The 16,122-nt window shown below is 39.1% G+C and overlaps 1 protein-coding gene across 2 annotated transcripts in view; it reads left to right on the top strand.

Annotated features, from left to right (window-relative positions):
- The first annotated feature begins 350 nt into the window (after positions 1 to 350).
- CCNB3 (cyclin B3) overlaps positions 351 to 16,122 on the top strand; it is a 52,304-nt gene continuing 36,532 nt past the window's right edge. For both annotated transcript variants that reach the window (XM_004755123.3, XM_004755121.3), the window contains exons 1-4: positions 351 to 494; positions 4,079 to 4,210; positions 6,373 to 6,459; positions 11,963 to 12,093. In XM_004755123.3, the coding sequence (XP_004755180.1) occupies positions 4,115 to 4,210; positions 6,373 to 6,459; positions 11,963 to 12,093 (314 nt within the window). In that variant the 5' untranslated portion in view covers positions 351 to 494; positions 4,079 to 4,114. The remainder of the gene's footprint in view (positions 495 to 4,078; positions 4,211 to 6,372; positions 6,460 to 11,962; positions 12,094 to 16,122) is intronic.

The raw sequence follows: 16,122 nt of genomic DNA, 5'->3' as shown, positions 1-16,122 counted from the left end.
AGTTAACATTTAACTCTACAGAGGTTTATTAATATTAATGTTTTAATCGGTCTGAATCTGCATTTTGCAGCCACTCTCACACCCATCCTCCAACAGGATTATTTAAATAAAAACGCCTCTTTAAATCGACCCAGTACTCGGCTGGTCAGCCCTGCCGGGTTCAACCAATTGTACTCGAAACCACGCCCCAATGCGAAGTCTATTAGCTGCAGAACTCAATTTAAAAATACCCCCCAGCCCCGCCCCTCCTTGCTAGGAGAGCAGACACCCCAGCTGTGCTCTCTGATTGGCCCCCCTGCTGACCAATCACCACCGCGCTTCCTGCTGGGGCTGTAATTTTCAAAATTCGCTACTGGGCAGACTGGAGCGAGCACAGGCCAGGTGGAGAAGGACTCAGGTCGCTACAACACGGAGCTCCGTTCATTTCCCGGGCCTCTCCTGGTCTAGGAATGCGTCCGGGATCTTTCCTGTTCTGCCCTCAGTCTCGGTGTGAGGTAGGCGCGTTTGAGCTTATATTGCCCGCTCGAATGTCCGGCCCTGTCACAAGCGGGTTGATGCCTGAGCACCACTCCAGCGCCTTGTTAACACGCTGTCTTCTCTCGCCGGCAGGCAAGGCATCCCTGCCATTAAACCTTTGTTTTGTTCTTCTGTCAGTCAGCAGTTTGCGCGAAGTTGGGCAGGGAGTGTGTTTTCGAGGGTGAGATGGCAAAAGAAAGGAGATTGTGTCCTAGCTTTCAGACCGAGCGAACAGTACAACATGCGTGAATCAGAGTACATTTACAAAAAAGTCTTTTCACAAGTGCAAGTGTAGAGGATCAGTTTCATCCACGGGAGGTATTTAAGTCTGTGCTACTTGCGGGAAGTCTTTTGAATTACAGGTCGGAGGGTATGAAGGAGGATGGAAACGTGTGCTCTCTCTCTCTCTTGTTGTCGCTTTTATCTCCCCTGGCTCTCTTCTATTCCCTACTTCAACCGTTGCAGCTCTGGGCTTTTCCACTGCTTTGTGCTTTGGTCCACTTAGGATCCTAGAATGTCAGAGGTCAAAGGACCCTAGAACAGTGCTTCTTAAACTTTGAAGTACATACAAATCACCTAGGGGATACTGTTAACTTGCATTTTTAGATTTGGTAGGTCTAGCTTGGGGCTTGGGATTTTAAATTGCTAACAAGCTCCCAGGTGATGCTAATGTTGCTGGTCTGTTGACCATGGTTTGAATAGCTAGGTGACTCCTTTGGTCCCATTGTCTCATTTTCTTAGGTGGGGAAACAAAGGCCTAGAGAGGGAAAAGGGACTTGCCTAGCGTCATCCCTCCAGCCAGGGGTAGAGTCAGAGCTAGATCCTAGGCATTCTTCCCAGCCCAGTGCTGCTTTCATGGACACCATGCTGCATTCTCTCCCCAGTGTCTTGCTATCTGTAACCTGCTTTTAGATATAAAATGAAGTTGCTATTGTTTCCTGTAGACTGTCTTGATCTATAGTTTTGGAGTCTAAGCAACTGGGCTTCTAAATGAGCCCACTTGCCCCTCTTTGGGTTTTAGCACCAGTCCTGCGGTGCTCAGTGGAGTCTCCCACACTTATCAGTGTATACGTGTGGAAGATGGAAAGTCTGGAAAATGAAAAGGATTATAATTTTCTCATCCAAGTAACAGCCCGTTCTGTAGGTGGTAGAAGTCAAGAATGTTCTGCTGAATGTCCCTTAATGAAAGCTTGTTTTTAGTGGTGTCAATCCTCTCCTCCTTCCTAATGTCAGAGAAATGAGTTACTTAAGTCACTGTGCGTGCCCCCCAAAGCAAGTGATCAGTGTCGGGGAAAATGACGGTGGTGTATGAATATCATCTGAATAAGCTTATTCTCTCTGAGGTTTACTTACCCTGTGATATCATCAGCTGAAAGTTTTCTAGCCTGCTGAGTTCTATTTTTTCTTTCCCCTTGAAAGATAAAAGTTTCAGAACACAAGTCTTTGGTCATCCATAAAAAAATAGTCCGAGGTGTGAATAATAACAGCAGGGCAAGTGGTTTTCATAGAGCGCAGTTAAGGGTGGGTGCACCCAATTTGGCTTTATTGCTGCTTGGCTGAGTTTTGAAAGATGAGATGGAAAATAGGTTTGGGTTTGGGCGAAGAGAGGGAAAGTAAGATTCACCACTTATTTTGAGGGCCTACTGTGGGTTAAGTTTTGCACATACACATTTACTTCTGCGTCAGCAAGTAAGTGGTGGTATTCCTCTATTGCAAATGAGAAAATTAAGGCTCAAAGATGCTAAGTTGTCTGGTTTAGAAATCCAGTTGCTTCTTAAAAAAATATGTTCATTTTGTCTTCTTACACTACTACAATGCAGCCGTTCGCTTTGGACCCTGGACTGTTTTGGAGTGCTTTTGAGTATGATTGGAGAGACTTCCTGGTATTTTTATGAAGAGCCCTGGAAAGAGCTGGGGGATCTATGCTGCTTAATAGTTTGTCCTGTGTAGTAAGTCCCTTAACACATCGAGGCCTCTAAAATGGAAAAGAACTGTATTTGTATTGTGTACCCTCCCAGTTTTATTGTGAGGATCAACTGAGGTAATAAATGTAAAGGCACAGACTTGTACTGACTTTTCTTGACTGACAAAATGTTTAATACTTCATCCAAAATCAGCCTTTCTTCTTTCTTAAACCTTTTCCTCAAGCTGCAGTCTTCTCTGTTTCCCTTTCTCACCAGCCTGGCCCCAGCCTAGCATTCAGCCCCTTTCTAACTCGTCCCCAATTACATTCTTTATATTCCACACTCCAGACAGCTGGGGTGTCCCTGCACCTGCTGTGCTCAGCATGTTCAAGCCTCAGCTTGAGCGAAGACTTTCTTTTCCGGGAAAGCTCCCCACTCTACTTGGGAACCTCTTTGTCATTTAAGTCTAGATTATGTATAACCTCTGCTATGAAGCCTTCTCCCACCCGTTTCCCCAAGAAGATTATTAACTTTCCATTGTGTTTCTCTAATACTTTTTATTTACTTTTATTAAATCATTTACCACATTTTAATGTTACATTTAGAGTTGTGCATGTGACTACTTATAGGATAAGATACATGATTTATTTGCATTAATATCACCATTGCTGGAAATACCTGGTACAGAATGGTAAACTTGTTGCATTGCTTTAGGGTCTTGCTTAGATGAGCCTGTTCTTTGTCAAATGCATTTGAATTTGGAGATTGAATGTGGGTGAGTTTGGAAGGGCAGTTGCATCGGAGTGGGAGGGGTCTCTTGTATATTCAAAAACCAATTCCTCCTAATAATGGCATTTGCTCGAAAGACACCTAGGTGGATCCTAACTATTGAGGACTCACAAAAAAGAACCTTAAAGAATGTAGAATGAGGTCCCCCACCTAGATGGGACAAAGATAGGACTCTCTCAAGGGCTGTAATGACAGTTAAATTTTTATGTCAAGTGATTCTCAATAAGTTAATTCCTTCTATTGTTATCTCATCTTTTGAATTTTTTTTCCCTACCAGGTATCTCTGGAACCAGATTGCGGTTTCTTTTGGTTGAATGCAGTCTTTGAATACTCTGACCTATCAGACATATGTGTATGTTCGTGGTGTGTTCTAGCATCTTCTCTGTAGCTTCATTGTATTGCTGTGCCAGGACCCTATGCCTTTTAAAGAACATTAACCCTTCCAGCTCTCTTCTATATTATTTGATCTGCATGTTCTTGATCATTTTTAATGCATAACACTCATGTGATGTGTTCCCAGTGTTCCCCGGCCTAAACTAGGAGGCAGGCCATAGTTCCAGTGCCCACAGAGGATGACAGGCACTGTGCAGGGCTTTTTAGATAGAGTGTCTTGTTTAATCTGAACAGTGCCCTGCAGAGGTAGGTATACTTTTCTCCATTTTACAGATGAGATAACTGAAGCCCGAGGAGTTTGTCACTTGCCTAAGGTTAATTGTGGTAGAATTAAGATTTAAACACAGATCTGCCCAACTCAAAGTATATGTTCTTCTAGAGATCCTATAGAGAAACTGGGTATTCTCAGGAGTTTTCAGAGAGTTTGGCAGTGTTTCTGGTGAATGGTGTTTTAAAGAGTCCCTTTCTGATTGCAGCCCTATCTTGGAGAGACACTGCTGAACCTGTGAAAGATGCCACTGCCACTACCTTCCCAAAGCTCCAACCCTGAGACTAAGAAATCGCAGTCCAGCAAAATTGTGCCCAGTGATCATGGCCAGTCTGAAAAGGTTAGAGCACACTGTCTCTCCCAACAGTGCTGGGAGTAGCTTCTTCCTGTTTTGGTTGAGTCCCTATCCTCACCCCTAAATCTTTCTGAATCTGTGTTGTTTAATCTGAGAAATTGGGAAGGAGTGGTAGCTCTTGTAGTTTAAGAAGACTAGCAAATTAGGACTTGGTTTCTATGTGTGAACTCTCCTTTTCCACAAATGCATAGCTGAAATGAAGGGTGTCCTTCAAAAGCAAACAATACTCAGCTCTCATTAATGATCACGTCTATACTCTTAATTTCTGGGAGATGCTCAAAGTACCTTCCCAGGAGGCTGCTTGGTGCATCCTGGGGAGACTATGAAGATTAGGTCAACAAATGTATTATTATGCTTTTTATAGCTATTAAGTTTGAAGAAGGTGTCCATTTTGATGTTTTTTTGACCTTGTAGATAGTTTGACACTGTCATTCTGACTTTGTCACCGTACATATGTTAATCAGAGTTTTGCTAAGACTGATGAATTGTCACTAAGGGAGTATTTCCTGCAGCAAACATCATTAAGCCAATTTAATTTCCTTGACTGGTTTTCTCTCAGCATAGGTAAACATTTTCTAATCATTTTCATTTTTTATTTTACTAAAATGATTTTCATGGAGGAGCTAAATTTTTTTATATATAAATTTGGCAAGAAAGATTTGATCAGATTTTTGGCCATCTCGAATTTGCTGATTAGAGTTCTGCCATAAGTTTTGTTTTGTGGCAGTTATTTTTCCAAATCCAGCTTTCTGGGGGCACATTTTATAAATCTAAGTTTTATTGAGTTCACATTTACCTGTGAATTTTATTTGGGGCTGATTATTTCTACTGGTAATATTAAGTGGGAGTTGGATAGCAGATTGACAGTGTATTTCTTAGTTTATTTGTGAGATTTGTGTAACCACCAAATATTTTATTTTTGCTAATTATTTCCACTAGGATTATTTATCATGAACTAGATGAAAGACTAATAATTTACTGATTTCTTAGCTTAATCAGTTAGAAAACAGAAGTAATTCTTCTCGGCTCTTTCAGGATTTCTCTGCTATGCTAGATTGGTCTATTGTACTATGAATCCAATTCACTAAACTTTCTGATCACTTACTGTGTTAAGTATTAACTGTTTCATCATGTTTTTCATGATGAAAAACAGAGCAAAAGATGGTGTGACCCTAATGCTCTGCTTCACATCATAGCAACTCTCTGATCTAAGTAGGTCAGGATTCTCATTTCATAGAAGAAATTTGATACTTTGGAGGCTTTCACCAAAGAAAAACTATTAGAGAGTAGAAGAGCCCTACAGTGTGATTTACCCTAACCTGTAGCCCCACAGAAATGATCTTATTCATTTGGGAGTTGGGTAAGGCATGCACAGATAAACAATACCCAGAAAGAAAGCCCCCTTTGCTCCAAAATATTCACCTCTCTTCCCGTCCACTACCTCTCCTTCATAGACACTGACAATTAAAGGTTAATATGGATTACCAAACTCCTTTCTCAAAATACAAAATTTAGGCCAGCCAAGCACCTCTATACAGACTATAAAAAACACATATTCTCTCATTTGATCCTCAAATAAGGTTACCATTTCAATTTTACTGATAAGCAAATTGGGCCTGAAAGAGTAAGCGATTTGTCCAAGGTCAACAGCTAGCAAAGAGGTGATCCTGGACCAGTATCTAGGTATGTGTGTTATTGTCCTTATTGGGAATATCTTAAATACTTAACACAAGAGATACTTAAATATTTGTTACATTACTGAACAGATTTACTTGAGAGCATCCATATTAAAGGGATGACTAGGAATGGCAGGGTGGTGATGGTGGTTGTTAATTTTGGATCGGATAACCATAAAGATGAGAGAACTAAGAGGAAAAACTTTACCAAGCCATTTTGCTCATTCTAGGGGTTACACTGAATATCATCATGCTAATTTTGTCCCCATGATCAATGATTACTTCCTTTAGAGACTCTCTAAGCAGCAGTGAGTGCCAAAATTTCCTTTTGTTGTAGTTTGTTGGGGTTTATTATATACATCTCTAGTTGCTTGGAGATTCTGGAGTTTCCCCTGAGCTCCAAAGATGACCCAAAGCCCCTGAAAAGTATTCATTATTAGAGATTCTCATTTACCTCTTTTACTTTTTTAGAGAGGGGAGAATTACCAAGCAAAGATTTCTTCATCTTCACCTAAGAGACGATGCAAAAAGAGATCAGCTTTTGAAGATCTCACCAATGTGAGTACGCTAGTCCAGCCCCCTGCTATGGTTTTGCATATGGCTGAGATAACCTCTTCCTTAAGGGATCATTCTGGGTTACCGACACTGACCCTCTCTAGAATGTTGAGAGCCAATTTTACTTGGAATAAATGATCCAATTTTAGAACTGCAGGAGCTTTTTTGTTGGCACATACCATCTGTATTAATTTGTTGAACTTTCTGGAAGCAGCAGACAGAGTGATTATCAAATACAAAATTGTATATAATTGTATATAAATATAAGGGATCTTGCACTTATATTAAGTCCAGTCATGGCTCAACTAGCTGTCTAGGCCTTGGAGATAAGTATCTTGATGGATATATTGTAGTTCAAGGCAGTGTTTATCAATTCAAGCACTATGGGCATTTGGTGCAGTAGTTTTTCTATTATGTAGGACTGTCCTCAGCCACAGTATCTCTGGCTCCTGGCATTAAATTCCGGCAGCATCCCATTCACAGTGACAATCAAAAATGCCCCCTGATGTACAGAACCATTGAGGACTACTGTTCCATGATCTGGTCTTCAATGTGGAGATTTGAGAAACTCAATTTTGAAGAGGATTGTTGAGTTTACTCACTTCTGGTATTATTAAGATACCAGCAAAACCCAGCACTGATAGTTAAACTGTTACTAATTGAATGTAGAATTGGGCCAAAGGTAATCTTTGGTTTTAGAAAATAATAACGGATGACTACTGAGGGTTTACCAGGTGCCTGGCACTATTCTAAGCACTTTTTCCTGTATCAACTCCCTTAATCCTCTTTTATTTCTGTAATGTAGATACCATAATTATGTCTACAGATCAGGACTTGCCCAATGTTGTTTTTGAAGTCTGTTTCATCTAGGATAGAGAGAACCCCAGTGAGCTATTCCTGCCCTCCATAGTAGGGTGTCCCTCTGTAGCTACCAGAATACTTGTATCTACTAGAAAATAATTTACCCCCTTGAGCAGGATTGGATAAGCATTGGCAAAGTTCTCTTCTTTGGATCTCTGCTCTTTAGATGCTGCTATGGGACCACCTTTGTACTAACATTGTCTCTTCCCCATACAGATTAGAACATTTATGATTGGGTTACAGCTTTCTGAATCATTTCAGATTTACTGTGGCTTGGTTGAAAGAGACCCTTTCCACACAGACCTGTAACGCTAGATTTGTTTCCTGACTTATTTCACCATGGATCTAGAAACTTGGCTGAAATAAGGTAGCCACACAAATCTGAAGCAGATGCAGCTCATGTTGGTGTGGCTTCCCTTGACCCCCAGAGTCCCTGATGGAAGAGCGGTGATACTGTGCAAAGCAAGTTCTCACAGCATAAGAGGTGATTTCTTGCTATGTCTCAGTCCTTTTTTTTTTCCATGAAGTTTATATTGCCATTCATAAAGAACAAACACAAGCTAATAGGAAATACATGCAGATATCATCCAGAGCCCTTCTGGTTCTCCAACTCAGTGCAATTATCTGTTAGGCCACATCTGTATCCAGGGTGGAAGTGGGAGAAGCCAGGCATCTCTGAGCAGTAGCTCTGCCTCTAGCTTTTCAGAAACTCAGTCCAATTCCCTTTTGCATTCAAGTTTTGAAGATTCATTTTGGTAACCTTGAATGGTCTTTGGTATTTTCCAAAAAAAGTCCCATCACTACAATGTGCCTAAGCCCTTCCTAGGACTGGGTATTTCTGCAGATGTCTGAGCTCATCTATTTGAAGGTGTGGGCTCCTTTCTTTCTGAATTTTGAAGATTCCTTCTATGATTATTTGCTTCTTCCTGTTTGTATTCCTGTCAGTATACTAAGTCTCCATGTCCACACATCTGTTTTTTTTTTTTTCCTCAGCATTCACCAGTAAAGTCCTGGCATGCCAAAGAGTTTATCTGTTTTAATTAATCTGTGTTTTTCTTTCCCTCGCCTTTATCATTCCAGCATGGGAAAAACTTTTGATGTATAAGAGCTGGTCCTCAGTAGACAAAGAGATAGGGTCTATATCCACATTTACTTAAATGATTTTGTGTCAGTAGGACACAACTTTCTTATTTTTTTGGTCAAACAGTTGTAAGGAAGTTCAGATTAGGGTCCCCTACCCTTGAGTTTAGTTAGATCTGAGATTATTAGTGCTTTGAACCTTCACATATGGCAAGTTGAGAATTTCACCCTGGGTGTTGGGGTCTTATCTCTCCTGCTGAGAAGGCAATTCTTTTCTAATTCTGAATCTCAGTTGCACATATAGGGAGTTTGTAAAACTTTAGGTAAGAAGTTAAAATGAAAACAGTGCCAAACTATTTGAGAAGTAGAGGTGGATGACTTGAGGATCTAAGAAAGAACTCCCTGTTGGATTGCAGTTACTTATTATGATCTGATGATACGAAGACATATTTTTAAATATTTCATTTAGAAATAATTTCAAGGTTACAAAAAGTTGCAAAAATAAGTAGTAGTACAAATGATATACGTATACTCTTCACCTAGATTAACCTGTAGTTAACATTTTATCCCATTTGCTTACATATATCATGGCTTTTTACCCCTAAGTACTTCAGTGTATATTTCCTCAGAGAAATTGTCTTTTTTAAAAAAATTATTTATTTATTTGAGAGAGAGAGAGAGAGAGAGAGCAAGTGCGCGACTGCAAGCAGGGGGAGGAGCAAGAGGAGGGGGAGAGAGAGGATCTCAAGCAGATTCCCTGCTGAGCATGGAGCCCACATCTTGTTACCCTGAGATCATGACTTGAACTGAAACTAAGAGACCCCCAACTGACTGAGCTACTCAGGTGCCCCTGAGAAATTGTTTTATATAACCACAGTACTGTTAACAACTTTATAAATTTACATTGATACATTATTTTTATATAATCTATTATCCATAGTCCAGTTTTTTCAGTTGACCTTATAAGGTCAATGTTGTAAGTACTTTTACCCTCCAGTAGAGGATCCAGTGTAGTATCATTTACTTCTCATTTCATTAGCTGCTTCTAAAAAAATGTGTATGTATTCTTTTTAAAATTTAAATTCAATTAATTAATGTATAATGTATTATTATTTTCAGAGTCTCTAGCTGCTTTTAATCTGGAAAGTTTCCATAGCCTGTCTTTGTTTTTCATTGACATTACCATTTTTGAAAAATACAGTCCCTTTTAAACACCCTTTTATTTATATTTAAAGTTTTACTTATTTATTTGAGGGAAGAGAGAAAGCATGCACAAAGGGAAAGGGAGAAGCAGACTCCCTGCTGAGCAGGGAGCCCAACTTTGGTCTCAGTCCCAGGACCCCCAAATCATGGCCTGAGCTGAAGGCAGATGCTTAACCAACTCAGCAACTTAGGTACCTCTGGACACCCTTTTAAAAATAGGCCACTCCTCATTTTGTGTTTGTCTGATGTTCCCATGTGACTAGATTGATGTTACACATTCTTGGTTGGGATTCTGTATAGGTGATACTCTGTCCTTTGTAGGATATCACATTTGGAGGCACATGATGTCCATCTGTCTCTCACTGGTGATAATAAATTTTAGTCACCCAGTCAGGATATTATCTGGTTCCCACTGTATAGTACTGTTTATTTTTTTTCCTCTTGCAGCTAATAAGTGGTGATACACTCTTAAGAGCCTGCAAATAATTTACTCTGCATCAAAATTTCCCCTAGATTTAGCATCCATTTATGATTTTTGTCTAAACCAAATCTTTATATACACATATACATATTGTGTACTTAAACATACACATATATATATATATCTATATACACAGATGTACACACATTTATACATATACCCATATACTCAGATGTATACATACATATACCTACTTAAGAAATCATGAATGTACACAGCTCCCATTCCAGTACACAGGGTTTTTCCTGGCATTCCCCAATCCATATTTGTATGTTCCTTCTTCTACAATGAGGACATCAACACATTTACTCAGTACTGTAACACAACTAAAAGGATTTCAAAATTACTTCATCCATACCACCATAATAAACCTGTTAAAAAGAGTTCCAGATTTGGGACACCTGGGTGGCATCAGGTGGGTGTCTGCCTTTGGCTCAGGCCATGATCCCAGGATCCTGGGATGAGTCCTGCATCCGGCTCCTTGCTCAGTGGGGAGCCTGCTTCTCCTTCTGCCTGCAGCTCTCCTTGCTTGTGCTCTCTCTCTCTCTCTGACAAATAAATAAATAAATAACTCTTTTAAAAAGAGTTCCACATTTATTTGCAATATTCTCTGCCACTCCACAAACCCATCCTGATTGAGGATGTGTATGTTGAGGGTATATAGTCAAAAACTGTGTTAACTTGGATTAGTTGTTTCTTGTTTTTTCTTCTGTTTTCTTTTTCTTTATCCCTTAGTGTGATTATAGTATTTGTTTGGAATATAACTAGGTTCAGTTTGTTTCATTTTAAAGCCATAACTTTTAAATGAAACAAACCTAACCTAATTATATTCCATTTTTACTGGTATTATTCAAAATCTCATGATCTCTTTTACTATTTGATAGAATTTGTTATGATTAGAGTTTATGGTGGAGCTCCCCAAAGCCCCATGTTAAATAAAAATCGTCAAACTGTGGAAGGAACCAAGATGCCCTTCAACAGACGAATGGATAAGGAAGATGTGGTCCGTATACACTATGGAGTATTGTGCCTCCATCAGAAAGGATGAATACCCAACTTTTGTATCAACATGGACGGGACTGGAAGAGATTATGCTGAGTGAAATAAGTCAAGCAGAGAGAGTCAATTATCATATGGTTTCACTTATTTGTGGAGCATAGCAAATAACATGGAGGACAAGGGGAGATGGAGAGGAGAAGGGAGTTGAGGGAAATTGGAAGGGGAGATGAACCATGAGAGACTGTGGACTCAAAACAATCTGAGGGGTTTGAAGCAGCGGGGGGTTGGGAGGTTGGGGGAACCAGGTGGGGGGTATTAGAGAGGGCAGGGATTGCATGGAGCACTGGGTGTGGTGCAAAAACAATGAATACTGTTATGCTGAAAATAAATAAAAAAAAATCCCCTCAATGATGGGATAGATATTTCACAGGTAGTGTTGTCTTAGAGGCCTACCCTGAAAAGCTAGTCAATCTTGGTAAACCCAGGTAGCAAAGTCAGTTATGTTACATTTTCTCCCCTGTAAATGTCTCATGGAGTCAAAGTAGAATGTGATATTAACAAAACATCTTTTGGGGACTTTTTCAGCCAGTATACCTGACATGGAGATCAGAACTACATTCTGTGTATCTTGGAATCACTTCAGGCTGCTATTTGGCTAATATGTAGCAGTACTACTATATTGCTAGCTTCCATTTTGATTGGTTGGCACTAGTGCCACACTGGTTGTGGGATGTTTTGATTATTACTCCTGGGAACACCCAAATGAAGTGTCCAAGGTGGGGATGTGGTTCAAAACTTTCCTATAAGTGCTACCTATTAGGTAATTTGTGGTTCTCTAGATTTCCTTGCTTCTTTCTCCCCCGCCTCCCATGTTTTTTGCAGGCTTCTCAAATTCAGCCTGCCCAGCTCAAGAAGGAAGCCAATAAGGAGTTTGTTAAGGATGTTTCCAAGAAGATAAAAGGGAACACACCTGCTCTTGGGTTGGCCAAAAACAATGAGCTGAATAAGGAAAGGTGAGTAAGAAGAGACTCAGATGGTAGTATTTTTAGACGGTAAAGAAGAGTATGTGACATCTTTTGACCTCCTGTTGTCCTCCACTGAGAACATGCTTAGTGAGCCATAGTGGTGATTGCCACACTAACCCTTAGGTGCTGCGGTGAGCCCAGATGTGCTTGCTGAAGTGTTATGGGCCTCTTCTCTCTCTTTCCATGGCATGTGCATATTGAAGGACCCGTTGTCATTGGGAAGTTTGCCAAAAAGTCTAGTGCTCATCTTTTCTTTCTTTTAGTAATTCAGTCCCTGTTTGAGCTAGTCTGTGCTTGAGATTGCAGTGGCAATTTTCCAGGGGATACTCAGCAGCTGGCTGATAGCTTGCCAGTCTGCTTATCTCATTAGAAGCTTTTGGGAGAGGTTTGTCCCTTGTTACTGGAGAGAAATTACTATCTCTCTAGGCCAAAAACCCATGTTTTCCAGATGTTGCAGGGATCTGTTCACAGGTTCTGCAAGTAGATATGAGTACTTTCATTTGGGTTAGAAAAAGGATTTACCTCTAGGAAAACTTATTAGAAGAAGAGTTAGAGGGTGAAGTGAGTCTTTTCTATAACCTCTCCTCATCCTGGTGGGAATTACTTTCAGGAAAGAAAAGAATAAATTAGCTAGTTAGCTATGGTAGGATTAAGCATGGGTTCCAAAGGGTAAGAGAAAAAGTTGGGGAATTCCAGGAAATTAACATGGTAGGTCTACAAGACACTTTTCTAATTATCTAGCAAAAAGAAATCAAACCAGATAGCATTTATCCCTACTTAGTTTTTTGCTGAAATGAAATTCCTGGGATTTCTATGTGTATTTTGACTTTAATTCCCTGAATTATTTTCTTCTGATTTTCTTTTATAATTCTGACTTCAGCAGGGAAATCCTTACAAAGTACCATAAACATTCTTGCCTTCATTTAGGGTTCAGTGGAAGGGATCTTAATTAATAACACTAGAACTAGTGGCTGACATTTATTGAGAGCTCACTATAATCACACATTTTTCTAAGTGGGCTTTTTTTGCCAACAGCTTTGTTGAGATATAATTTACATACCATACAATTCTTCCATTTAATGTGTATAGTTCACACATTATGTACTGAAAGCTTTCAGTATATTTGAAGTTATGTAGCCATCACCACAATGAATTTTAGAACATTTTCATAAATCAAAAAAAAAACCCAAAACCCCAAAACAACAACAAAAAACCCCTTCAACCAATATCTTTAGCTACCACCTCTCAATTCCCCCATCCTTCCCAGCTCTAGGCAATCACTAACCTTGTTTCTGTTTCTATAGCTTTGCCTATTCTGGGCATTTCATATAAATGGAATTATGCAATGTGTGGTCTTATGTGTCTAGCTTTTTTCATTTAGTATAGTGTTTTCAAGCTTCATTCACATTGTTTCAGGTTTCATTACTTTTTGTGGACCAATAATATCCCATTGTGTGAATATACTTTACTTTCCTTATCCATTCTTCAGTTGGTGGACATTTGGATTGTTTCGACCTTTTGCTTATTGTGAATAATGTGGCTATGAACATTTGTGTACGAGTTTTTTTTTGAACACCTATTTTCGATAATTTTGTGTATATACCTAGGAATGTAATTGTTGGGTCATATGGTAATTCTGTGTTGATCTCAATGAGGAGCTACCAAACTGTATTCCATAGTGGTGACACTATTTTACATTCCTACTAACACTGTATGAGGGTTTCCAATTTTATACAACCTTGCCAACCCTTACTATTTTTTTTTTATCATGGCCATTCTAATGGATGTGAAGTGGAATCTCACTGCTTTAGATTTGTATTTTTCTTTTGGTTTTTAAAATTTTGTTTATTTATTTGACAGAGAGAGCATAGGCAGGGGGAGCTGCAGGCAGAGGGAGAGGGACAAGTAGGCTTCTAGCTGAGCAGGGAGCCTGATATGGGGCTCCATCCCAGGACCCTGGGATCATGACCAAGCTGAAGGCAGATGCTTAGCCACCTGGGCCACTCACGTGCCCCCAGATTTGCATTTTTCTGATGACTAATGATATTGAGCATCCTTCATGTGCTTATTGCCTTTTGCATACCTTTTGGAGGAATATCTATTCAGATCATTTGCCCATTTAAATAATCTAGTTTTTGAGCTTTTCATTTTTAAGTTGTAAGAGTTCTTTATATTTTTTAGCTATATGTCTCTGATCAGATACGTAATTTGCAAATATTTTCATCTGTTCTGTGAGTTGTCTTTTCATTTTCTTGTTGGTATCCTTTGAGGCACAAAAGTTTTTAATTTTGTTGAAGTTCAATTTATTTTTTTCCTTTGTTCCTTATGCTTTTGCTTTTGGTGTTCTATATAAAAGACCATTGCCAAATCAGAGGTTACAGAAATTTAAGATTTTCTTTGCAGAGCTTTAAAGTTTTAGCTCTTTAGGTTATTGACTCCTTTTGAGTTCATTTTTGTTGTTAGTGTGTGTTAGGGGTCTAACTTCATTGTTTTACATGTAGATATCCAGTTGTCCCAGCACTATTTGTTAAAAAGACTAATCTTTCTCCACCAAATTATCTTGGCATCCTTGTCAAAAATCAAATGACTGTAAATGAAAGTGTTTATTTCTGAAGTCTCAATTTTATTCCTTCAATCTACACATCTGCCATTATGCCAGTACCACATATCGTGACTGTTGTTGCTCTGTAGTGCATTTTGAAATTAGGAAGTGTGACTCTTCCAACTTGTTCCTCTTTTTCAAGACTGTTTTGGCTATTCTTGGTTCTTTGCAATTCCTTACAAATTTTAGAATCAGCTTGTCTGTTTCCACTGGGATGTTTACAGAAGTTGTCTTGAATCTGTAAATCAGTCTGGGGAGTATTGCCATCTTAATACTAACTCCTCCAACCCACAAACATGGGATGTCTTTTCATTTATTTAGACCTTTAAATTCTTGCAACGTTTTTGTAGTTTTCAGAATATAAGTTTTGTACTTCTTTTGTTGAATTTATTTCTAAATGTTTTATTCTTCTCGATGCTGTTGTAAATGGGTTTGTTTTCCCAATTTCTTTTTCATACTGTTCATTTCAAGGATATAGGAATATATATGATTTTGGCATATTGATCTTGTATCATGGAACCTTGCTAAACTTGTATATTAGTTCTAATAGTTTTTGGGTATATTCCTAGGATTTTCTATATGTAAATTATATCATCTGCTAATACACAGTTTTACTTCTTCCTTTTCAATCTGGAGGCCTTTTGTTTTATTTTTTTGCCTAGTTGCCCTGGCTAGAACCTCTAGTACTATGTTGAATAGAAGTATCAAGAGTTTGACATCCTTGTCTTCTAAGAATTGGGTGACCGACTTATTCTGGTTTTCCTAAGATTTGCCCAGTTTTAATACTGAGACTCTTGCATCCCCAGAACCCTCTCAGTCACAAAGAGAGTTGGTTACTCTATCAGGGAAGCCTACTCTGATCACTCCAGATCTATGGTATCATAGATACTCAATACCTATTTCCTATACTAATGTTTCTTAAGAGCTGGATTTGAAGAGGCAGACAGGAGCCAGATCACTAGGGCCTTGCAGATCATGGCTAAGAGTTTGGAATTTATTCAGAGAATAGAGGGATTTTTTCCTAAAGCATCAACAATGCTATATGAGTTATATACTGCTACACTACAACTCTCCCACCCTCTAAAGAAGAGTTGGATATCCTGTCTTTTCCCTGATCTTAGGGGGAAATCACCCATCTCTCACCATTAAGTACAAGGTAAGCTTTGGGTTTTCATAGATGCCCTTTGTGAAGTTGAGGAATCTCTTTTCTATTCCTAGCGTATTAATTCCTTTATCATGAAAGGGTTTTGTATTTTGTCAAATGATTTTTCTGAATCTATTGAGATGATCATGTGGCTTTTGTTTTCTATTCCATTAATATGGTTTGATACATGAATTGAATTTTGGATGTTAAATTAATCTTGTATTCCTGGGACAAATCCCACTTGGTCATGGTGCATAATACTTTTATGTGT

The sequence above is a fragment of the Mustela putorius genome, unplaced genomic scaffold (assembly GCF_011764305.1).
Source record: "Mustela putorius furo isolate JIRA1106 unplaced genomic scaffold, ASM1176430v1.1 tig00003903_pilon_pilon_pilon, whole genome shotgun sequence".
NCBI classification, from domain to species: domain Eukaryota; kingdom Metazoa; phylum Chordata; class Mammalia; order Carnivora; family Mustelidae; genus Mustela; species Mustela putorius.
This window is presented reverse-complemented; position numbering and strand designations above follow the sequence as displayed.